At 41.9% G+C, this 24,925-nt stretch overlaps 2 protein-coding genes across 2 annotated transcripts; both read left to right on the top strand.

The window, feature by feature from the left end:
* Positions 1-6,872: 6,872 nt before the first annotated feature.
* On the top strand, positions 6,873-11,685 carry LOC137274331 (galectin-3-like). The gene is made up of 4 exons (XM_067807478.1): positions 6,873-7,173; positions 9,134-9,221; positions 9,605-9,759; positions 10,385-11,685. Exons 1-4 carry the CDS (start codon positions 7,125-7,127, stop codon positions 10,762-10,764), a joined length of 672 nt encoding a protein of 223 aa, XP_067663579.1. The 5' UTR covers positions 6,873-7,124; the 3' UTR covers positions 10,765-11,685.
* Positions 11,686-20,917: 9,232 nt separating this feature from the next.
* On the top strand, positions 20,918-24,200 carry LOC137272872 (nematocyst expressed protein 4-like). The gene is made up of 4 exons (XM_067805286.1): positions 20,918-21,196; positions 21,678-21,783; positions 22,677-22,828; positions 23,138-24,200. The coding sequence occupies exons 1-4, from the start codon at positions 21,148-21,150 to the stop codon at positions 23,512-23,514; spliced, it is 684 nt and encodes a 227-aa protein (XP_067661387.1). The 5' UTR covers positions 20,918-21,147; the 3' UTR covers positions 23,515-24,200.
* The last annotated feature ends 725 nt before the right edge of the window (positions 24,201-24,925 follow it).

Raw genomic sequence — 24,925 nt, forward strand, 5'->3', positions numbered from 1 at the left:
CGAGACAGGCGATATTACAAAGCATACAACCGGAATCACTGAACTCGAACATCAAAAGCTAATTTTGTGTCATGGCAATTGACGCTCTGAATGGTGAAACGGTTAATATACGATAACAATGTTTTTATAAAATTTTGATAAATTGCATTTAGGCATGTTGATATGCCCTTCTGCTACTGAATGGGAACCCGGGCTTAATCATAATGGAAGCGTTTCCATGGTGATGGAGATAACATGGCTGATGGCACACATCTGTTGAGGGGCGGGCACCCCGTCTTTCTCCCCCTGCAGCCTTGCTGCAAGTCTCTACTAACTGATACATCAATGACTGCAGTAATGTTATCCATATGCAGGGCACGTGTAGATAAGCAGACAGTAATGGCCTAACGGAGCCTTTCTTTTATGGAAATAAATCATTTTTGTAAATTATCATTTTAGAAATTGCGATATAATTAGCAATGCCAAAGTGACGTGCAAGTCTATACCGCACGGACCGTACACAGTAATTGTTCGTTAGCGTAAATTGAAAGTCTGTGTATTCATAAATCACGTGACGCGTGTCATGCGCCCGATGAATCTTAATAACCTTTGTAATAACACGCTTTCATACGCGGGCTGTTAATACCCTTTCACTGGAAAATATTAAAATGGATCTTTTAATGAAATTTCCTACAAATTATATTATTGAACTTTATTCGTGATAATGGCTAGATGTGTTTTACTCGACAATCAATATAGCTATTGAATAAGGGTCATTACCTGGACTTACACTTAGTCCTTGGATGAATAATAATTTTGATAGTAATAAATAACTATTTGAACTGAAAAGGAGCCCCAGTGAGACGGGAGATTCCAGACCCACTCAATTTAGGGCTTTAACATTGCAGGGCCGGAGTGCTAGGCAGTATGGGAAATAATGTTAAGTCGAACACCGTTATGTCGAACACTGATAAGTCGATATCTCGGTTGTCTCGATATAATTTCTCGGTCCCGGCAAAATCCTTCATAATGTATCATTGTATGAACCCTTTTAACTCGATGTCTAAGATATTTCGGATATCTCGATATGATATCTTGGTAAAATTACCGTTTTAACTCGATATTTTTACTCGATGTTTTCTTTCACTTCTTACATGTTGGCATGTGATGATGTGCCCATCTCGGATGTGTCGATATTCGGATAAGTCGATTTTTTATGATCCCGTAAATATCGGGACAACGGTGATCGACTGTATTTCTGGGCACTGAGACCAGCAATTACTTTTATGTCCAGGGATGTCAGCCATTGGAGCGGATTGTTTCTCTCACTACCTCACCTACGTTATATTCATATCTCTGGGTGCCAGGTCAAACAACATCGGTTAGTTACATCCTTGGCTTTGGCCTTCGCTTTGTGTGGCATTCTCAAGATAGCCTACTGGCGAATCAAGTTTATAAGTTATAGTTTAAAGTGTAGTTTTTATCAGATAATGTATTTGCCGATCTGTAATGTATATCCGTCAATTATATTTTTGTTTCCTAAACATACATGCACCCCACATCTCCCCGCCCAGAAAAAAATCAACCCCACCCCAAGACGAAAAAATGCCAAACCTCCAAACCTCCCAAATAACAAAGACACTACAAAACACCCTCCCAAAAATGAATTAAAACAAAACACCCCCCACCCCAAAATAAAAAAAAGAGATATCAAACAAGCAAAAAACAAACAGTAACAACAGCAACAAAAACACACCTAATATAGACGAAAAAAAATCCTAAAGAAAACAAAGCATAACGCGAACCCTAAAAACCTAAGCCGAGGGAAAAAAAAACAAAATGGTAGTCTTTTTTACCTGTTGAGGGTAACATGTTCACTGGGGAAAAGTCAATTTTCCTTCTTTAGAAGTAAGTACTTATTGCTAGACAAATGGAGAAATATTTTGTGAAAAAGAAAAACACACCTGCCTGTTCCCTCGACAATGCAGTTTCTCATCAGAAAACAATGTGCACATGCTGCCATGTTTTGGACTGGGATCTGTTGGGTGCAATTTGTCAGCGGTTACGTCCCTTGAGTTTCCATTCCTGTCTGTTGAGAGAAGGCCATGTAATCTGACATTTTAAGCAGCACTGTCTGTTATGTCATTGTAGGTAATGGGAATAAACGGATGGGTTTCCGCGAAGACGCGGGGACGGAATGCTCTACTGATTGTAGCTTTGACTTATGATATGTTTGCATTACCTCTCTTTGTCAATCATGCAGTTACCACAGCCAGGAGGTGAATAAAGCTTTTCCAGCAATATCATGTGGGGGAAGCCAAAATTCGGGTTCGCGCATTGCATCCCTGTGGGGAATTGAACCCGAACCTACGGTGTGACGAGCGAACGTTTTAACCAATGGGCTCACTGCGCAATCTCACTTTTAATCTCACTGCGCAAGTTACTGCAGTAATATACTGTGGGTTTGGATCGAGTGTTTGGCACATGCCATCCTTTCCCAATTGCGCGGATCGAAGCTCATGCTGTTCATCACTGGACTGTCTGGTCCGGACTGGATTATTTACAGGGCGTCGCCATATAGCTGGAATATTGCTGAGTGCGGCGTAAAACTAAATCCACTCACTGGATCGGGTGTGAAAAGGTCGCTTTGATCATTATTTCAGTGACGTGTTAATTTAGAACGGAAGAGTGAGTTTGGTTTTACGCTGCTTTTAGCAGTATTCTAGCAACATCACAGCGTTGGACACCAGAAATCGACTTCACAAATTGTACCAATGTAGAGGATCGAACCCGGCCTCCGACGTGATGAGCAAACACCCCCCCCCCCCCCCCTTTTTGAGTGAGTTTAGTTTTACGTCGCACTTAGCAATATTCCAGCTATATGGCGACGGTCTGTAAATAATCGAGTCTGGACCAGACAATCCAGTGATCAACAACATGAGCATCGATCTGCGCAATTGGGAACCGATGACATGTGTCAACCAAGTCAGCTAGTCTGACCACCCGATCCCGTTAGTCGCCTCTTACGACAAGCATAGTCACCTTTTATGGCAAGCATGGGTTGCTGAAGGCCTATTCTACCCCGGGACCTTCACGGGTCTGATGAGCAAACAGTTTAATCATATGGGGACACCACCGCCCCTAAAGCGGAGAGAAAGGACGCAGTAATCAGACAGGCATTGCCATACATGTTTCTTCTGAAATTATCTTGGGAGACACCAGGAATGGGTTCCAAACATTGCGCTGTGGGGAATCGAACCAGGGTCTGCGGCCACTAAGCCACTGCTCGACGTGAGCATAGCCACTTTAACAACTTGGCTACTCTGTAATATTTGTGAGGTACAACTGGGCAGTCAGTGCTGCCACAAGGGGGCAGATGTAGGTTATATCCGTTCAGCAATAAGCATTGAATGTTATGATTCATAAGCTGCTTCACCATATGGCCGCCTTTCCGCTAGACATCCTCAATTAGGACTATGACCCTGGACGCTGCAACGCTGCATTCATGAATACTACAGACGTCAGGGGAATACAGAACAAATGACGTTTGAGTCCTTTGCTCGGGTCACTGGGCAATGATTCCAGGTGGGGTAGCCTAGTGGTTAAAGCGTTCGCTATTTATGCTTAAGATCTGGGTTCGAATCTTCACATGGGTACACTATATAATGCTCGGGGCCTAGATTTTCGACGCTGTCTTAAGTTATTTTTCACACACACACACACACACACACACACACACACACACACACACACACACACACACACACACACACACACACACACACACTGTATGGGCGGTGGGAATAGCCAATTGGCTAGTGCGTCCGCCCGCGATGCCGAAATCTCAGGATCGATTCACCACATATACACAAAATCGCGAGATCGAGGAATATTGGTAATAGCGGCTTAAAAGCATCCTTCTTGTCTCAAATGATTGATTGTTTTCTTGGGACACACAGTTTCACTTGTATGTATATTTGTTACTTTGTCTTTTCACCGAACTCTACTGCGGGCACTGTATGTCTAGCACAAACTGAGAGGGCGTTCCTAAGTTGAATAACTTGTGCCCAATCCATTTCATTTTCGAATAAAATCAGTTCAAATTCAAAACCACAAACAGGTACCAATCGCTTTGAAAACCCCGCATTGTTTAGATTTTATGTGCGCATCTGCATGCCCTCGCGTTGGGTGACTGATCACTGACGTACCAATAGTCCAACTGAGGGCGAGCTGTAACATTCGTAACCACTCATGTCATTCCGACAAGCCTTAACTACTTGTGGGGCTGTAAGTGGTGGAATTTCTGGGAGGCGAACCGGTGACCGATGTCAGGATACACTGATGCACTTCATCGTCCCAAGAGTCAGACAACTTATTTTAGTCGAGACGATACACTCTTGTATGTTGTTTAACGGCGCACGTACCATGCAAAATTTCCTCTGTATGGAAACGGTATATAAATAATCGAGTCTGGAACAGACAGCCCAGTGATCAGCAGCATCGGTCTACGCAAACTGGGATACGAGAACGTGTCATTCGAGCCTGACCTACCGATCCCGTTAGACAAGTGACCAGTCTGACCCGGATCTTCACGCTAAGCGTTTAATGAGAAGGCGATGGTGGGACTGACCTTTTGACAGATCCCAGTTATTGAATATTCCTTTATTTGACGATATGCAAGCTCTATTGGATAGATATTCGAGTTCTAGTCCAAGAAACTATAAACACAAATGTAATTTAAAAGATAAAAAATGAACACTTTGAACAACGTGTCCCTTTATTCCTTTCTAGGTTTCTTCACAAGCTTTGTATTGCACTGTGGGCGCAATTCTGGAAAGGAATTGGACTAGGACCAGCATTTCTTCCCTTATTTGTTTCCATGAGTATGTTTAACAGAAACAAATCCATTTCTGAATCATGACACCAGAACCAGCGTGTCCAGACCGTCGTGTGTGTCTTTCCTTTTCCCCTTCTATTAGAAACTGGTTTCCAAACGGATGCAATTAAGTTAACCCAGATGAGTACTTAACGTGAAAATAACAAGGAAATGGGAAAGAATTACCAGCTGTTTTATATAATGTCCATGATCAATGCAGCAAAGTAATTACTTTGGTGTAGAATTGCAGTAGTGACTGAGTGAATTTAGTGTTACGCTGCTGCTAGCTCTATTCCAGCAATATCACGATAAAGACAGAACTCGTGTCATCTGCGTGTAGAACGGACGCTTTAACCACTAGGCTATCTCACCGTCCAAGAAATGTATTTCACAACTCAGTACAACTTCAATGTCACTATTAACCCACAATAGATATACAGCCATTGCTAACAATATTATCCAAACAGCAACCGTGGTCAGCATAGGTTTGAGCCGATATCCATGTTGAATGGATGATATTCACACAACCGCAGGTTTGGATGTAGTATGACATGAGAGAGATATGCATTTACCCACTTATGTAACACTAAATATTTTATAAAGTTCCATATCGTGGATAATTCTGAAAGTTTCATATGATTTGTTTTCTTAACTGTTTTTCATCTAGAGGATCACAGGCATCTCCAAAAGCATTAGCACCTGCTAACATCCACACTTCTTTTATCAGGCAGCAATGTATTCCTGACAACTTATCATTGTTGCAAAACAGTGTCAAGAAGGTCCGCTGAACCCCAAAGGAGCAATGTAATGCAACTTCTGTTAGTGAGTGAGTTTAGATTTACGCCGCACTCAGCATAAATCAAGTTATATGGTGGCGATCTTTTAACAAGCGAGTCTGGACCAGACAATCCAGTGATCAACAGCATTAGCATCGAACTGTGAAACTAGGAAGCGGGTACATGTGGGGTCAAGCAAGGCAGCTAATATATAAAATAGCACACCGAGAGACCTTTCACTGATATAGACAGTGATCGCCATGAAAGGTGTACATGAAAGGTGTTTTACATCTTCATATACTGCGAGAGATGACCAGGCAAGCGCGCCTTCCATAATGATCAGCACCGTGGGCTAGCATAGTGGTTAAAGCGTTCGGTCATCACAGCTCATACAGGGGTTTGATTCCCATATGGGTACAATGTGAAGACGTGATATTGCTGGGATGTTGCTAAAGGCGGCGCAAAACTAAACTCTCACACACCTTAATGATGATTAATGATACAGTTTCTAAACATATTTCTCGCGACAGTCTCAACTGTGAAATGTCACATAGAGGGGTGAGGGTTAGTGAAGATGGTATATTACGATGCCGCAATGTTGTAATCTGAACTGTGCGACGTCAACCAGAGTGAGTGAGTGAGTGAGTGAGTGAGTGAGTTTGCCCTCGAATATTCCAGCTATATGGCGGCAGTATGTAAATAATCGCGTACCGAACCAGACAATCCAGTGATCAAGAGCATGATCGACCCACGCAGTGGGGATAGAAAGACATTTGTCAACCAAGTCAGCGAGTCTGACCACCTTATCCCCTTAGTCGCTTCTTAGGACAAGCATGGGTATAACCCCCCCCCCCCCCCCCCCCCCCCCTACCCCCCATACCCCCCACCATCCCCGCCCCCACGCGTGCGGGCGCGCGCGCGAGCACACACACCCACACACACACCACACACCCACAAACACCACACACACACTGTCCCTCAAATCTCTCTCACTTACATACGCACTTCCACACTCTTAAACTATGTTATATTCTTTCACCAAAACCCTGTGTCATGGTACTCCAATTGTGCTCCCATTCACAACGAGATCGTGTTCTATACTATACCTCCTCTATCACACACTGAAAATACAATACCTGTTGGCGTTTTATTGGGTTCGAGATTTATTATTGCGAACACACCGTGAAGCATGCTTGTCGCCATGGTTGTGTTTACAAACAACGTAAATGGGGGCAGGGGTTACCAGATATAGCGTGGTTTGTGGCGGGTATGTTTGTGTAATTAAATAGCGCTGGCTTATTCTGACGCAGGGTGAGCAAAACAAAACCTTTGACAACCCTCCAAGTCGGATACGGTTTCGTCAATTGACGTGTTGTCCGTTGCTGACATACTGTCTATACCCAGTTCGTTCATAACTCCCTATGACAAGCGCACCCGTGTGCAATGAAGAGTAGCAGTGATTAAGAACAGTCGTAGTAACTCTGGGACACGAAATGGAAAAGTTTTTACCCGTTGTCACCCTATTTTCTGTAATCATACAAGGTAGGTTATCATAACAGGTTACTGTTTATAAAGTTGCCAAATGTTACAATTCACAATGGACTTAAGAGGGACGCAGTTACTAGTACCAGCCGTGATCGCTATGAAATACAGAAGTAGAAAATGGCTACTGCGTTATGTGAACTCTGGGCTTTATCTGTACTGTCTAGGTCCTGTTTCGGATTATCAGATAGACACTTACAGGAAGTGGACACAATGAAACACAACGTCCAGTACATGACTAGTTGTAGTATCTGCTAGACACTATTGGTGTGGACACGATGGAATACATAGTCTAGTACATGACTAGGTGTAGTATCAGCTAGACATTTGTTAGAGTGGACACGATGGAATACATAGTCTAGTACATGACTAGGTGTAGTATCTGCTAGACATTTGTTAGAGTGGACACGATGGAATACATAGTCTTGTACATGACTAGATATAATATCAGCTAGACATTTGTTAGAGAGGACACCATGGAATACATAGTCTTGTACGTGACTAGCTGTAGAATCAGTTAGACAGTGCTGGTGTGGACACCATGTAATACATCGTCTTGTACATGACTAGCTGTAGAATCAGTTAGACAGTGCTGGTGTGGACACCATGTAATACATCGTCTTGTACATGACTAGCTGTAGAATCAGTTAGACAGTGCTGGTGTGGACACCATGTAATACATCGTCTTGTACATGGTTAGATGTAGCATCTGCTAGACAGTGCTGGTGTGGACACCATGTAATACATCGTCTTGTACATGACTAGCTGTAGAATCAGTTAGACAGTGCTGGTGTGGACACCATGTAATACATCGTCTTGTACATGACTAGCTGTAGAATCAGTTAGACAGTGCTGGTGTGGACACCATGTAATACATCGTCTTGTACATGACTAGCTGTAGAATCAGTTAGACAGTGCTGGTGTGGACACCATGTAATACATCGTCTTGTACATGACTAGCTGTAGAATCAGTTAGACAGTGCTGGTGTGGACACCATGTAATACATCGTCTTGTACATGACTAGCTGTAGAATCAGTTAGACAGTGCTGGTGTGGACACCATGTAATACATCGTCTTGTACATGACTAGCTGTAGAATCAGTTAGACAGTGCTGGTGTGGACACCATGTAATACATCGTCTTGTACATGACTAGCTGTAGAATCAGTTAGACAGTGCTGGTGTGGACACCATGTAATACATCGTCTTGTACATGGATAGATGTAGCATCTGCTAGACAGTGCTGGTGTGGACACCATGTAATACATCGTCTTGTACATGGATAGATGTAGCATCTGCTAGACAGTGCTGGTGTGGACACCATGTAATACATCGTCTTGTACATGGATAGATGTAGCATCTGCTAGACAGTGCTGGTGTGGACACCATGTAATACATCGTCTTGTACATGGATAGATGTAGCATCTGCTAGACAGTGCTGGTGTGGACACCATGTAATACATCGTCTAGTATGTGACTAGATATAGTATCAGCTAGACATTTGTTGGAGTGGACACCATGGAATACATAGTCTTGAACATGACTAGATGTAGACTGCTACACACTGTTGATGTGGACATCATGAAATACATCGTCTAGTACGTGACTAGATGTAGAATCAGTTGCACACTCTTGGAGTGGACATCATGAAATACATTGTCTGGTACATACTAGTGTCGGGAATTGGTTGATGACTGCTTCGTTACTAACGAACAATCATCGAGAAAAAAATGGTTAGCGTCATTTTTCAGATTTCTCTATCCAGGTTTGTTATTGCAGATATGTGTGACATCATGTAACTTGCTACATTAAAGCGATGACAAACATACATAAACTTCGAAGATATGTGCCATGGCCAAGTGTTTGATCACTGCGACCAATCTTCGATTATTACAATTAATCGGATCACCATTAGTACATGCATACATTGTATAAACAAATCTAACAACTAACTGTTTCAGCCTGCCATGCGGCCGACTACTGCTACGGCACCTACTGCTCCGGCTACTGCTGCGGGACGTGGAACACATCTTGTTGCTATTATTACAGGTAAGTGATCACGTACATCATCACACATCTATTGCTGGAACACATGGATGATAGCCAAGAACGGTAACCACAACACCTAACTCCATCACTACTACTACTACTACTACTACTACTACTACTACTACTACTACTACTACTACTACTACTACTACTACTACTACTACTACTACTACTACTACGACGACGACGACGACGACGACGACGACTACTACTACTACTACTACTGTTTTAGGATAAAATTGTATTATTGAAACAACTACACACTCGTACACCAGTGATCGTTCATAATATATGGATCTTTAACTACCACCCAGGAAGAATTTGTCCAAATGTGTTCTACTGTCACATAAATAAAGGTTTCAGCATCAGTGATTGCATTTCAGCTGGGGCACTATTGTCGGATACTCCATCGGGGGACTCATTGCCTTCATCGTCTTCGTTGTCATCGTTATCTTCCTCATCAAAGCATGCACCAAGACCGGGACACGGGGACGGGTTGTCAATCCGCAGCCTCAAGCCAATGTATTCGTAGTTAGCGGTATGTACCTTACAACATACCAATATACTGTTTAAAATACTATTATCAGTGAAAACAGCAACAGCAGCAACAACAGCGACAACAGCAACAAAATATGCATCAACATGCAGTTACGAAACAACGTTCTGATTATTATATTCTTGTCAAACATTTTGTGTATATTCTCTCGTATGTGGACAGGAATGTTTATTAATAGTATCACGAAATCATCTGCTATGTTTACGATTACACTTACTCAGTAGAGCTCCGATTCTTGTTAGGATTCGAACCAAAACTCTCAGTCATCAAACCCACTCAGCTACCGCGGCGTCCCTGTCAAATTTACACTTGCCAGAGGGGTACGCGACCTCGTCGAGGTGACTACAGTTGTCCGACTTCCATTGGAAAAAGAGGCAGAAGTCGCGGTGGCTGAGTGGGTATGACAGCTGACATTGTGTGCTTGAGAGTTCCTGCATTATTTCGATGGTGTAATCCCAAATATACCTATGTTGCACTTGGTCACTTTAAAATTTGTGTTTTCAATAACGGAACCGGTTGAACTGACTATTTAATGAAATGAAAAGAATGGACCTTAATCAATACCTCTGCGCGTAGACAACTCAAATGGATATTTTTGTGATTTCAGGGCACTCAAGCGGTTCATACCCATACCCCGGGCCACGGGCAGCTGGACCCCCTCCTTATTCCTCAGGTCCAGGTCCAAAATCACATACGGCTTATCCACACCCCGGAGGATACCCTGCATACCCTCCACCGGGAAGTAATCCAGCATATCCTCCCCCAGGGGGCGATCCGGCATACCCTCCACCTCCGCCTCCCCCATATTATCCCCCAGCTAGTGGTCAAGCCCCGCCCTCTGGTCAAGTTCCACCTCCGGGTCCTCTTCCCAATAGCCAGACTGGTTCATCTCCTGGAACTGCTGCTGGTCAAGCTCCACCTCCTGGACAGGCTCCTCCACTCGCAACTGCCCCTCAGACGTCTGCAGCAGGTCCCGCCAATCCCTAAACTGAATCCGATGTTGACGCTTGATGCATCTGTACTACAGCTAAAAGATTTTGCCCGTGACACAAAGCTTTTATCACCTTTGTTGATCTGATGTCATCGGAACTAACTCTGTACAGTGGCGGCAAGGTGATGTCTGTCATTTAAGATATCTAAAGTACCTCATGCCTGCATTGTTTTTATTTTGCTGATAATATCAAAAGGGTTTTGAGATTGAACGTCTTTCGAACACGATGATTATGTCAGTACTAGGGCAGGGTATTCAAAATGATAGAGAACACAGAAATTGCTATTCTGTTGTCTAAATTATTTTAGATGCTCTTTCAAAGAAGGCTGTATGAGACTCATGTTTGACAAGGGCCACAGTATTCAAGTCCTTCTGTGAATCTTCCAAACAGTCTGGCTGCTATCGTGTATATATGCAGTAAAGACGTAATTTCCGAATGTAACGTATCTGGGTCCAACTTTTTGTCACAGCGATTCCCTCTTTGCTCTTTGACATGTAACATGTTTCCGTCTTATTTTATCAGTACCACTAACTTGCCTTTGCGTGTGTTTATGATGAGGCAGGATAAGCTGACCTATTTGAAAATGCCTTCTACGTCACTATTTTGACAGTGATTGATAAACACATGTTTATGAAATAATGGATTTTATTGTCGTATATCTTATCATTACGATGATGTGTGTGTTTCTTATATCGAAAGCAAGTGGTTGGGCATTACTTCCTGACACTGCACCTGAGCCCTGATTCTCGAAACGTTCGTGACCCTAAGAATTCTTAACTTTGATCGGAGCCAACGTTTTAAGAATAAGCTGACGATTCGAGAATAGTCAGCCTGATCTGTTTGTTGTTTTGCTTTGTTTTTTACCCTAAAGTTTAAGTCTTGAAGAATATTTGGATAAATCAACTATTATAACACATATTGCTGTATTTGTATTTTTTCATATCGTTGCAAACAATTCAAATAACTGCACGGGTGTTGTAATAGTCATTCCAGGCAGATAGATGAAACATGGTTGAATTTTGACCCCTGTATTTAGGCAGGTCATTTCAGTTTTAGCTTTATTTGATGGTTTTATTTGATGTTTAACGCGACAATCAGCAATACTCCAGGTCTATGGCGGCTGTCTGTAATAGTCACATTTGACACAAAACCTATTCTCGTCTCTCACAAATCGTAGATAAACATACATGGAAGATGCACATTGGTCTGCGGTAGTTAGCAGGTCTGTATATGTCACTCAGACGATGACAGCATTACAGAACGTTCCAAGTACTTGTCTTTATGTATTGCTTCTGTTTGCCATTCATACCAACTGTGCTTGCCTGCTGGAGTAAATATCAAAGAGAGTGAGCGAGTTTCAGTTTTGTGCTGTTTTATGAAACAATCAAGCAATATAACGGCCGTGGACATCAGAAATGGGCTTCATACATTGTACTCGTGTGGGATATCGAACCCAGGTCTTCAGTGTGACGAGCGATCGCCTTAACCACCGGGTTATCCCAGAGTCTGCTAACCTGTGGTAATGATGCAATCTGCAGGGTGAAATGAGTGAGTGAATTGGGTTTTACGCCAGAAATTGGCCTCACACACTGTGCTCATATGGATAATCGAACTCGGGTCTTAAGCATGGACCCGTGGAGGTCCGAGGTAGAATAGGCCTTCAGCAACCCATGCCATAAAAGGCGAGTATGCTTGTCGTAAGAGGCGACTAACGGGATCGGGTGGTCAGCCTAGCTCACTTGGTTGACATATGCTAAAAGTTCCCAATTGCGCATATGGTTGATCACTGGATTGTCTGGTCCATACTACATTATTTACCGACCGCCGTCATATAGCTGGAATATTGCTGAGTACGACGTGGAACTTAACTCACTCACTCACTATTAAGCATCTTTAGCGAGTGCTTAACCATCCATCCGCTCCCTCGACTCCCCACCACCGTCATTATTGATAACCATTATAATCACTGGAAATAAAGACAAGCCACTTTAGGTTATTGTTAAAAAGAACGATTCACCTTATGTGCCATGAGGGACGTGGGATAGCCTAGTGTTTAAAGCGCTCCCTCAGTACGACTAAGGGAAGGGTTCGATTCCCGACACACGTGTATTGTGTGAAGCCGATTTCTGGTGTTCCCCTCTCGTGATACTGCCGGAATATTGGTTTTAGTGCGTCATGATCTACAAGCAGTTGACTTGTAAGTACCAAACATCTGAAATACATAAGACATATCTGTCAAATCACTGAAACTAAAGCCATTTAACCACACACATTTGATAACTCAATACGATGGATTTGATATAACAAATGGAAAAGCGAACAGTGCTTTTAGATTTTCGGATACTTGGATGCTCCTACAGAGAGTAAGCAAGACATATCATACTGACAAAACCTTTGTGTTATGTTGCAAAGAGCTGTCAAGCATTTTTCCAAGGTATTATCCATATTGACATAACAACAGTCTGTGATCTGCTGCAGAGAGTTGTCATACCTTCTACCACACTATTTGTGATATCGAAACAACTCTAGAGTGTACTCTGCTAGAGAGAGTTGTCGGACCTTCTACCACGCTATTTCTGACTCGGACATAAATTCTGATTCTGAACTGTGTCATTTTCATTAATATTAAGTTCTACAGTTACATCCGGGCACTCTAACCCACTGGCAGTCTTTAACCTTAAAGCTTATAATATGGTTTTAGTTAAAACAGAGCCGTTTAAAACTCGGAATTCAGCCAATTATTCTTTTTGTGGTGTGTGACAGATATTCTTTTCGTTGATGGACAGCTATAGACAGACAGACAATACAGATACGAGCAGTGATTAAAACTTATCGCATGATCGCACGCAATACGTCTCAGACTCGCATTGGGCACTGGTATCGCCATCTACGAGGTCGGAGACGTACATACAATGGGCGTGCCGAAGACGTAAGATCTTTGGAATTGAATCGTATAGTTCGGCATGAAATACATGTGGATCATGTTGTTTGTAAATAACTCTTCATCCAATCATCCAATCGATCCCAAACGTTGCAAGTGGATGTTTTGTCAGACAACCTAATCACATTGTAAATCATCGATTTTATGCATTTGTATGAGATAATCTGTCTATGTAACTGTCAACAAAATAACAGCAGAATGCGGACAGCTTGCAGAGGGAGGAAGCCAATGACCTGTAACCGCGGCAGTGTTGGGTCAGCTCTGCACATGACAGGTATACAGAGGTGTCACATGTTCATTTCAGCTATCAGCTTCATTTGGATGCCTAGTTTGTGAGCTCCACACCCGTGTTCTAGTTTGTAAATAATCGAGCTTAGACCTGACAATCCGGTGATCAACGTCAAGAGCGTCGATCTACACAACGGGGATATGATGACATGTGTTAACCAAGTCAACGAGCTTTACTCTTCGATCCTGGTAATAGCCTTCCATGACAAGCCAGTTCTAATCCAAATCTACACCACACGCACACACACACAAACAGACACAAACACAGACAGACAGACACACACACACACACACACACACACACACACACACACACACACACACACAGAACATACGCATACAAGCACTCCCAAAGGCTGACCAACACACTCTTCACTCCACTTTTGTCAAAATCATATGTCATGGAGCTCAAGTTGTGCACCCGGAACCATATTAACGAGATCGTTCTCTATACCTGTTGGGTTTGAGAACGATTATTGCAGGGGGACAGTGGAGCGTGTTTATCGCTATGGCTGTGTTTACATGAACGGTAGTGTAGACAGGGGTTAATACATAGTTCGCTTTGTGGCGGGTATGTATGTGTCATGAAATAGCACTTGCTTATTCTGACACAAGGTGAGCTACATAACTAATCTGACAACTGTCCAAGTCGATTTTGGTTCCGCCAAATCTCGGGGATTCCTTTTTTGACATGCTGTGTATTACCAATTCATTCATGACGCACTATGACGAATGCACCTGTGTGCAATAAATACATGTAGTAACGTTTAAGAACAGCCTCAGTCACTCTGGGGCAAGAAATGGAAAAGGCTTTACCAGTTGTGACCCTATTATCTTCAATCATACTAGGTAGGCGATCATATCAGCTTATTGTTTTACAAGTTTCCATGTGTTACCCTACGTCATATCTGAAATACATCCCGTAGTACCTGAATACTGGGTTACATAAACCCTGTTCCTGGTTCCTATCTCAGATGATCAGATAAAGTACAAATCATGAAATGCATGGCTAGCTATCAGCTCAAAACTGTTGGGGTGGACACCATGAATACATCGTCTTGTACGTGACTAGTTGTAGTATCAGTTAGACAGTGTTGGAGTGGACACCATGGAATGCATCGTCTTGTACGTGACTAGTTGTAGTATCAGTTAGACAGTGTTGGAGTGGACACCATGGAATGCATCGTCCTGTACTTGACTAGTTGTAGTATCAGTTAGACAGTGTTGGAGTGGACACCATGGAATACATTGTCTTGTACATGACTAGTTGTAGTATCAGTTAGACAGTGTTGGAGTGGACACCATGGAATACATCGTCGTGTACTTGACTAGATGTAGAGTCAGTTAGACAGTGTTGGAGTGGACACTATGGAATACATCGTCGTGTACATGACTAGACGTAGAGTCAGTTAGACGCTATTATAGTGGGCAATATAGAATCCATCGCCAAGTACAAACATATATTGAGATATACCAATGAACTGTTTCAGCATGCCATGCGGATTGTGGAGCCGATGGTGACTGCCCCCAGTTGGTGCTGCGAGGAGTATAACAGAGTGTGTTGCAGGAAGTAAGAGACCTTTCACGTACATTGATACGCAGCTGTATGTTGCTGAGATATACATTGATAATAATCAACCCTTTGTAAAATGGAGCCAATAACCAAATACATTTGCAAATATAAAGCCGCGGGTGTCTTTGAAAGTTTATTCGGTTTTATCAGGTAACAACTCATGGAACATGTTCTGTCAAAATCAAGAATAGAGACCACTTCCTTGGCCTGTTACAGTCTTATGAAGATGCAGGTATCTTTTCTGTTTTGGGACCTGCTAGATCTCTGGGGCAAACCGAACAGCACAGATTTAACAAACTTAAATGTAACAAAGGCGCCAGTTCCACAACACTGATTGTTTTGACTGTACACCCAAGGATAGGGGAGCTACAGCCTGCTTAAGACGGAACTATCTCTTATTATAGTTTATGGTTGAAAGTTACCTGTTTCCAGGTGTGATGTGTACTACCAGTGCACTGTTGATTCACAGATTCAGTTGCGACAGAGAGAGAGAGAGCGAAACCATAACCTAACACTTATGAGGTAATCGGTTGCAATCTCCATGGCATTTATGTAGGTGGGCTGTGGTGATGTGTAATCGCAGTCACACAAAATCTGTTTTACAGTGGCGGTTGAATTTGCACCAATGTCGAAGGACAAATAGAATTATCTCCCTTAACAATATCCGGCTGGGATATTTGTTGAAAAACCATTAACTGTCGTTACGTGTGTTTACGTAAAGCATTTGTTTTCAAAGATGACAGATAATCTGATCGATAATTTCACAGGAAATTGAACATTTTGCACTTTTCCGAAATATTTTCCAACAGACTCCAGCTGTGATAGCGTCAGATGAACTGTGTAATGGGTATTGATATTGATAGTCTATGCAGCACAGGGCATCGTGACAACATAACGGCTTGGCTGTATTTGAAATCTGAACATAAAGAGCACTATCTACCTACAGAATATATTATGCATTACGACCTGTCAGGTAAATGTATCTGTTGGCAATGCATCATCATGTTAAAGTGTATAACAATATTATTCTTTCTGTGAAATGATGGAAATCTTTGATAACTGACACTTAAATGTGGATCTGGAAATATCCGGCACTTGCATTAGTAGGCAAGGCACTGACAGCATCATTTTTGTAACAACCCTTAGCAAATACATTCAACAATCTGCATAGGATTTACAAAGGTTGTCTTTCTCAACAAGTACATAAGGTCATGTATGACTGTCTCACAACATCACATCTCCCAGCAACAGCTATGGATTGTGGTCTTTGATAGCTAGTTGTCGTAGAATTACCTCACTCACAAGCCCAGGAACATTAAAAACAGTTGTATTTTAGACAGCATTACAATTTTACTTTGTTGACGGAAAGACTGAACCAGTTTGTCTCCTGCTTTAAGATTTGTTGCACCTGTCATATCTTTTGTTGATTAAATAGTTAAAGCGATTGAATAGCCATTGTTACAGAAGTAGTTGTTATTAGTTTTAGACTTCGTTATTCAAAATCAATTAACCAGTATCAGTTCGAGTACAGTCTCTGTAATGAATACATGTATACAGCTAGAAATAATATTGATATTTTGGTCGATTTTAATCACCGATGAATGGCGGGTGCCACGGTAGGACAGGACACGTTCACCACTCATTTTCAGTTTACTATCACATCCATTTTGCCTTTACACCAAATGGAATCGATTTCTTATACTGGTCAAGATTGGGTATTCTTACAAGTGATGTTCTATATTTGACATAAGGAAGTATCGTAAAACTAGCTAAAACGCTTTTGATTAGCAGCATAAATATGTCAAACCGTAGGTGATATCTATTCGGTTTTAGTCATGACAAATGACTCAGTTGCAGTGGAACCTACAACAATGATACATTTCTTCACAGTTCCAGTAAGGTCAGCAACTGTTTGAAAAGGCACAAGTTTCATCATCCAAAACCAGCGTACACAGCCATAGGCATCTTAAAACGATGTTTGTTCCATTTTAAAGTTAATGACGGAGACATTTCCTATTACTGGAAGTGACATGATCCACAATATATTCTCACTGACTATACTTTAAAAATGCGGCCTCCCTACTTCCTCTGAGATCATCATATGATCTAAGTCACTGGAATGGCTAGTCGGAATTACTCTGAGACTTTCTTTGTTTCTATCCACAGATTTCCTGTACTTCCTGAAACTATTATTATTTGATTGAAAAAATTTCGAAGATCAAAGCATAGAAGGGAAAATGAATAACTTTTGATGGTTAATTGAGTTCTATCGGGGATCAGGCAAGAATTACCAAAGAACCCTACATTGCTGCTCGTAGCTATGTGTGTAGCATCGTTGATATTCACTTTTAAGGAAGTACAACTCCCTCCACCAAAATCTAAGCAGTTACCGTAGAAAGCTGCAGCAGATGAACAATTTAGATAATTACCATAGCGTTCCCTCGTCACGCCGAAAACCAAGGGGTGATTCTCCACATGGCTACAATGAGGGAAACCCATTTCTGATATCCTGACTATCGATGATCATTTATAAGCGATCTTTAACCACCACTAATGAAGATTTATGTCCAAACGGATTCTGCTATCAAATGAATAGAGGTTTCAGTATCAGTGATTGCATTTCTGCAGAACGGATCCCAATATGGTTTATTACGCTCTTGGTGGAGTCTTTGGTCTCCTCATCATTGTTCTCATCATCTGCTACATCGTCATCAAATGTCGCCCCGGGAAAGCGGTTGTTAGTCCAAGTTCTTCTCAAGCCAGCCTAACCATGGTTAGCGGTACGTATAATTTATCTACCAAAGTGAATATACGAAGTATAAAATACTATTATCACTAAAAACCAACAAAATGAAAATGTTTCAACATGCAGTTATGAAACAACATTCTATATATTTTGTTTCTTGGCAATCACTAAGCGAGTGTCAGTACATGAAAGTCACTGAGGCTTTCTTGTCAATTAGACTTGCCAGAGGATCACAACGTCTGTGATCTAGACTACCTGTTTTCTGACGTCCGTTAGAGAAGCCCCGGTGACTGAGTGGGTTAGATAGCTGACTTTGTATATCTTCGATTTGGTACATGACAGAGTGTCATGTTCGAATTCTAGATGACAAGCAACCTGTCAAAAGAACTAGAATACGTTACGTTACTGAGAAGCTCTAATGCCAAGTAAAACATGTGTGGCATTGGACTAGTTTCTAAATGTATTCAATACAGTCTTTATGTTTTCATCAAAGAAATCGGGGGAATAGACAAGTTAATGAAATGAAAGAAATGAAACTTGATCAGAACCCGTGTGCGATGACAAATGGATACTGTTGTGTATTTCAGGACAGAAAAGCGGTTCATACCCATCTCCCAGGCCACAGGCCCAGTCTTCTGGTCACATTCCACCTCCAAGTCCTCATCCCAACAGTCAGACTGGTTCACCCCCTGGAACTGCTGATGGTCAAGCTCCACCTCTTGGTCATGTCCCTCTACCCGCAACTGCTCCTCCTGCGTCTGCGGTAGGTCCAGCTAATCCTTAAACTGAATCGGTTGTTGGCACTTGATGCATTTGTAGTGCAGCAAAAAGATTTTGCCCGTGAAATCATCGGGAAGTAACTCTGCGCAAAAAAAGTTCAGGTCTCTTTCATTTACTACTATTTAAAGACCCGACGTCTGCAATGATTTTATATCACTGAAATTATCAAAAGAGGTTTTATACAAAAGTGTGATTGGTTTAAGAACATCCATGATGTCCAAAGAACATAGAAATTAGTTTCCTATTCGGATTCGGTTTTCAAAATGTGCAGATGTTCTTTCGGAAAATATTTGATAAACAGTCACATTTGACAAGGGTTACTATGTTCAAGACCTTAGTGAAACTTTCACAAGTTTTGTCGTTGTCGTGTATGCTGAGTTAGAAGGAATTTTCGAATGTGGCGCATCCGGGACCAACTTTATACCTAATGCAATCTTGTTTTCATGTTTTTTTTGGTCAGAAGTCCCATTTACTTTCCTTTGCATGTGTTTATGATGAGACAGGTTACGTTTACCTTTTTAAGCACGGCCGCTTGATTTTAGCAAGCATATCTCATGGTTGGTAATGAAACCCAAATAAAAAATCTTTCCTTCATGAAGCATGACTGTTCCAATTGGAGGAATAGCCGCTGAATCTAATCTGTTTGTTTTTTGTCGTTTACTCTAAATTTGTTTATGTCATGAAGCATATCTTTCTCTTAGGATAAATCAACTGTTATTACATATTGTTGTTGTTGTTGTTGTGTTCTTTCACATTTTTGCATATTTCAGATAACTGCACAAGTGCTGGAACAGTCATTCAGGGAGATGGCGGAATGTTAGTTGCACATTCGCCCCCTTATTCTGACAGGTTATTTCATTACTTGGTTTCCATATTTTGTTTGATGACGACGCGACATGCAGCAGTATTTCAATATGGCGACTGTCTGTAATAACTGAATTTTGAGCAGATAAGTCTAATATCCTCACTTTGAAAAAGAAAAAACCCACACTCGCTACTTTAGGTTACTGTTAAACACAACAATCCACTTCGTGTGCCATGAGAGACGATGGGATAGCCTCATGGTTACGACCCAGGCAAGGGTTCGATTCCCTACAAATGCAGTGTGTGAAGCAGTGTCCTGGTGTCCCCTGTCATGATATTGCTGGAATGTTACTTCATGGCAGTTGGGTTGATAGTACTCAACATCTGGGATATATCCGATACATCTGTCAAATCACTGAAAACACCTAGCTCATTCACTAACATGCATTTGATAACTCAGTACAACGGGCTTGGTGTAATAAATGAAAAGCAAATAACGCTTTCAGATACTGCTGGTTGATAGTGTTACAGAGACCCAAAGACACTCTTTAATATGCAGCCTCTAGTAACAATGAAGTTTGCTTCCGAAGAGAGTAAACTAGACTTATTCTACATTATGTCTGATGCTGACATTACTCTAGTTTGTGCCCTGTCTCAAAGAGCTATGTTCTGCGACAGAGAACTGCCACGTACTGCGTTGGTTCTGTTGTTTAACCATGTCCTTCGTTGTTTCTGTTGTTTAACCATGTCCTGTGCTAATTCTTTAGTTCAACCATACCATGCGTTGCTCTAAACATCAAACAAAGTCCATACTATTTATCAATCCTGTCTGAACCGATTCAGTGCAGATGGCTACAATGCCCTATACGTTTTAGATAGATTTTTAACGGAAACAATAGATTGATAATTTTATGTCCGTACACGACACACGTGAACCCATTGCGTGGATGCTAGTATTATTTGTCGCCATGGCGGTGTTTACTATTGACCGTGAAATTCCAGGTATCGTACAACAGAGTTGTTCTCAGAAACTGCGTTTGATTGAGGAAGGATATAGTCGCTTCTGTTGTAGTGACGTGTAGGGTCATTATGCAAAGACCCCGTCTCTATTGGGTTGAATGTGATCCAGACGAGGAATGCTTCTATGTAATAATAGTCTGTACTAGGTTAAGCGTCAATCTAACAGCACCAGCTTGCCGTGCAGAATAGCAGTGGTTTTCTACTGTTGCTTTAATATTGGCTGAGCATGGATGGCGTTTTACCAGTTATTGCTCTTTGTCTTACATTTATCCCAGGTGAGTGACAAATAGCGTTTCTTTTGTACAATAAACACTTATACTATCATAAATACGATACTGATACTAGTGAACATTTGTTGTATCATATAGACATTGATACGGATAAACACTTGTTGTATCATATAGACATTGATACGGATAAACACTTGTTGCATCATGTAGACATTGATACGGATAAACACTTATTGCATCATGTAGACATTGAGTAAACAGTGTTGTGTCAGATAACACTAGGTGATATACCGACTAGCACATCTCTAGTTGTTGCGTCAGATAAACACTGACACTATGTGATAAAGCGACTACTACATGGCTAGTTTTGGTGTGAGATAGTCACTGGGATGAAATGAACACCATGAAACCGATCGTCAGCACTTGCGCGTGTGTGTCGTTTTTATCGCTTGTCAACTGCTAGGTAGTCCGTGAAACATCTCAAGGCAGGGCATTGTTTGAACGGGTTTGACAATATTTGTTTCAGACGTCCATGCCGATATCTTCTGTTTCAACTCGAACACCTTTACAACCTCCTACTGCTCAGGGTATGCTGACTATTGCTGCGGGGGGTCGTGCTGCAGTACCTTCACGTAAGTCAATAAAATATAGTTTGACTGACGGTATACTCTGACTGATGGTAAACTCTGACTGACGGTATACTCTGACTGACGGTATACTCTGACTGGTGGTGGACTCTGACTGACGGTATACTCCGGTGATAGACTGATAACCTGACTAATAAAGCCACTCTGATTGATGATATATTCTGACTGATGATAACTCTGATATAGTGAGTGAGTGAGGTTAGTTTTACGTCGCACTCAGCAATATTTCAGCTATAAGGCGGCGGTCTGTAAATAATCGAGTCTGGGCCAGATAATCCAGTGATCAACAGCATGAGCATTGGTCTGCGGAACCGATCACATGTGTCATCGTTAGTCGCCTCGTAGGACACGCACAGTCGCCTTTTATAGCAAGCGTGGATTGCTGAAGGTCTGTTCTAACCAGGACCTTCACTGGGTCTCTGACTCATGATATACTCTGACTGTTAATATACTCTGACTGACAGTATACTCTGACTGATGATATTCTCTGACCGATGACATACTGATGATATACCCGAATGGTAGCCGACTCTGACTGATGATATATATTCTGACTGATGATAGTCTGATAGACGTGTAATTCTTACTGTCAATATTTATGAATGACTTACACATTACTGTTACTGTAAAGGGGTAACCGGCTATTTCTAGTTATCATTGCAGAGAAGGTTGGGCAGGAGGGAAAATTTTGCAGTTCGAGGCTGTGAGTCGGACCAAGCTAAGAGTATTAAAATGAAAGCATATACTTCTACTGCGATTTAGATAAGACAAACTTTACATTATTCTACATTGGAGTGAACGTCCGTGAACGTCCTGAAATTTCATACAGCCTAATCTTGGATAAAAAACTGATATTCATAGCGACGATTCTCTTTCAGCACTGGTATTATCATTGCAATTGTGCTGGGAGCGATTTTTGGCATCATCGTCTTGGCTGTAACCATCCTCGCAATCGTGAAAACATGCTGCAAGACAGAGACAGGACGAGTCATCCAACCACAGCCCCACTCAAGTGTCTTTGTTACGTCAGGTAAGCGGGCATTTTCAAAGTTAACGTAAAACGTATGTGGAGTATGTGACGTTTCTCTGGAAGTAAAAACCTGATCTCAGCGTTGTTTTCATCTATTCATCATTTTACGATTGTGTCGAACTTCGTTTTACTGAGGTCGGGAGGAAAAATACCGTACAGTTTTGGACGCGAACCTGACTGAGTGACACTGGCTTGAATGCAACCCCAACAGGCAGTCTGTCACCGGCGCATATGGTAGTTACGTAGCGCTCCATCTGTGTCATGAGCACAGCTCTCATTTGCGCTGAACATCTTGTTCTTGTTTTTCAGGGCAGAGCGGTTATCCCCAATATCCAGCGCCAACTGCTGGTGCTGCTTTTGGCAATCCAGGGCCTGCTCCAAGACCAACCATGACATATCCGCCTCAAAAGGCCAATGTCCCACCCAATCCCCCACCATATTACCCCCCACCAGGCGGTCAAGACCCGCCCTCAGCGGCTCCACAGGTCCCTGGCCAAGTTCCACCACCTGTGGTATCTTCTTATCCCTATTACAGCCCTGGGACAGCCCAACTCCCAGGTCAAGCTCAAGCTCCTGTTGTAGCCACAAACCCTGGTCAAGGTCCACCTCCTGTTGCGGCCACAGACCCTGGTCAAGCTCCCCCTCCTGCAACTGCCCCTGTCCCGTCTTCTGGGAACGGTTCATGAACGTGACATCATGGTGATGACGTCATCATAGTTGATTCAGTTCACGAGAAAAGATATCTTGAATAGCTTAACACCGATAGCAACATTAACATTATCGAGAGATAGCAGCTGTGTATGTCTTCATATACTACTGGAATAAAGTAAATGTGCATTATTTGATGTTATACAGTTTTTAAGCAAAACGATAACAACATGATTTGTTTTCCTCAGTCACTCTTTAGCTGTTGATAGGAAAATAGCGAAATCTGTATGATTTGAGAGTAGGCATCCTGACACGCCCTTGACGAGATGTGGTGTCAAAGGTCAGTTTCTCAAATTCAGTGCCGTGTGTCCACCATTTGCTTTCATGTAAGGCTGACAGTGCCGACGTTAGACGAGGTTAAGCGACTGAAGAAAGCTGGAGGAATGATGTTTCACAATTCACAATTCACAGCTGGACAGGGGAGTGCGCAATATTTCACGGGTCATAGCTGAAGAGTTAAGTCTCTGGTCTTGAATGAACGGCTACACATGAGGCCCTCTTGATATCAGCGTCCAATTAACCGCTAGCCCGGTAGCCGAATGCTAGGTAAAACGTCCCGGGCCAGTAAGATTATAATCGCAGTAGTCCAGTTTGTTAGTGTAAATTTTCAGTCTGTGAAAAATTCTCTTCATGGCCGTGTTTTCATTAAACAATCCTAATTCTTTTGGTGTTTCTTGTTTTGATTTCAAGCCAACAATTCTGAGCTTATTGAAATTGCCCACGGGTCCAGTTGACAATGACACAGTTTGTCTGACCCCGTGACGTTGAACAAAGCCATTCACCTCGCCGTCTGTACACCCTTGCCCTGCCATCTGAGCTGTCAAGTGAAAAAAAAAGCACTGTGCAAAAAGTACACGTATCACGAGTCAAATTTCATGCAAAGTACTTTACTGCAAATTTATTTTGGGCTGCTTTTTCAACTGTTTATTTTAGACAATTTTGTGCTGCGGATAGTTACATTTTCCGTTAATGTAATTAATTTAATTAGTAATACTATACGTTTTTGCATTATGTATATTATTAATTTACATCATGCATACATGCACGCATGTTTGGACGTTAAGTTTGCATTGTTTCGACGACATTTTTTATCCTTGATAGGTCTGGTACATTTTGTTAATCAAATGTATAAAATAATATTCAAAGGAAGAATATTGTCAGAATAATGTCAGACTAAGTGAATGACATTTTCAAGAAAAACCACTGGGACAGCATGGTCATAACTTTGTAACAAATTATGTATCATTCGTGTGATATACAAGTGGCAATACAAACTATGACAATTCGTGAAATGTGGTCACATATTTGAGTAACTGATTCCTTGAACCAAACAGACGAACAGTGGTAGACATCGAGACTCCATGTCAGACTGGAGGACATGAAGGAACG

Source organism: Haliotis asinina, chromosome 2, assembly GCF_037392515.1.
Source record: "Haliotis asinina isolate JCU_RB_2024 chromosome 2, JCU_Hal_asi_v2, whole genome shotgun sequence".
NCBI classification, from domain to species: domain Eukaryota; kingdom Metazoa; phylum Mollusca; class Gastropoda; order Lepetellida; family Haliotidae; genus Haliotis; species Haliotis asinina.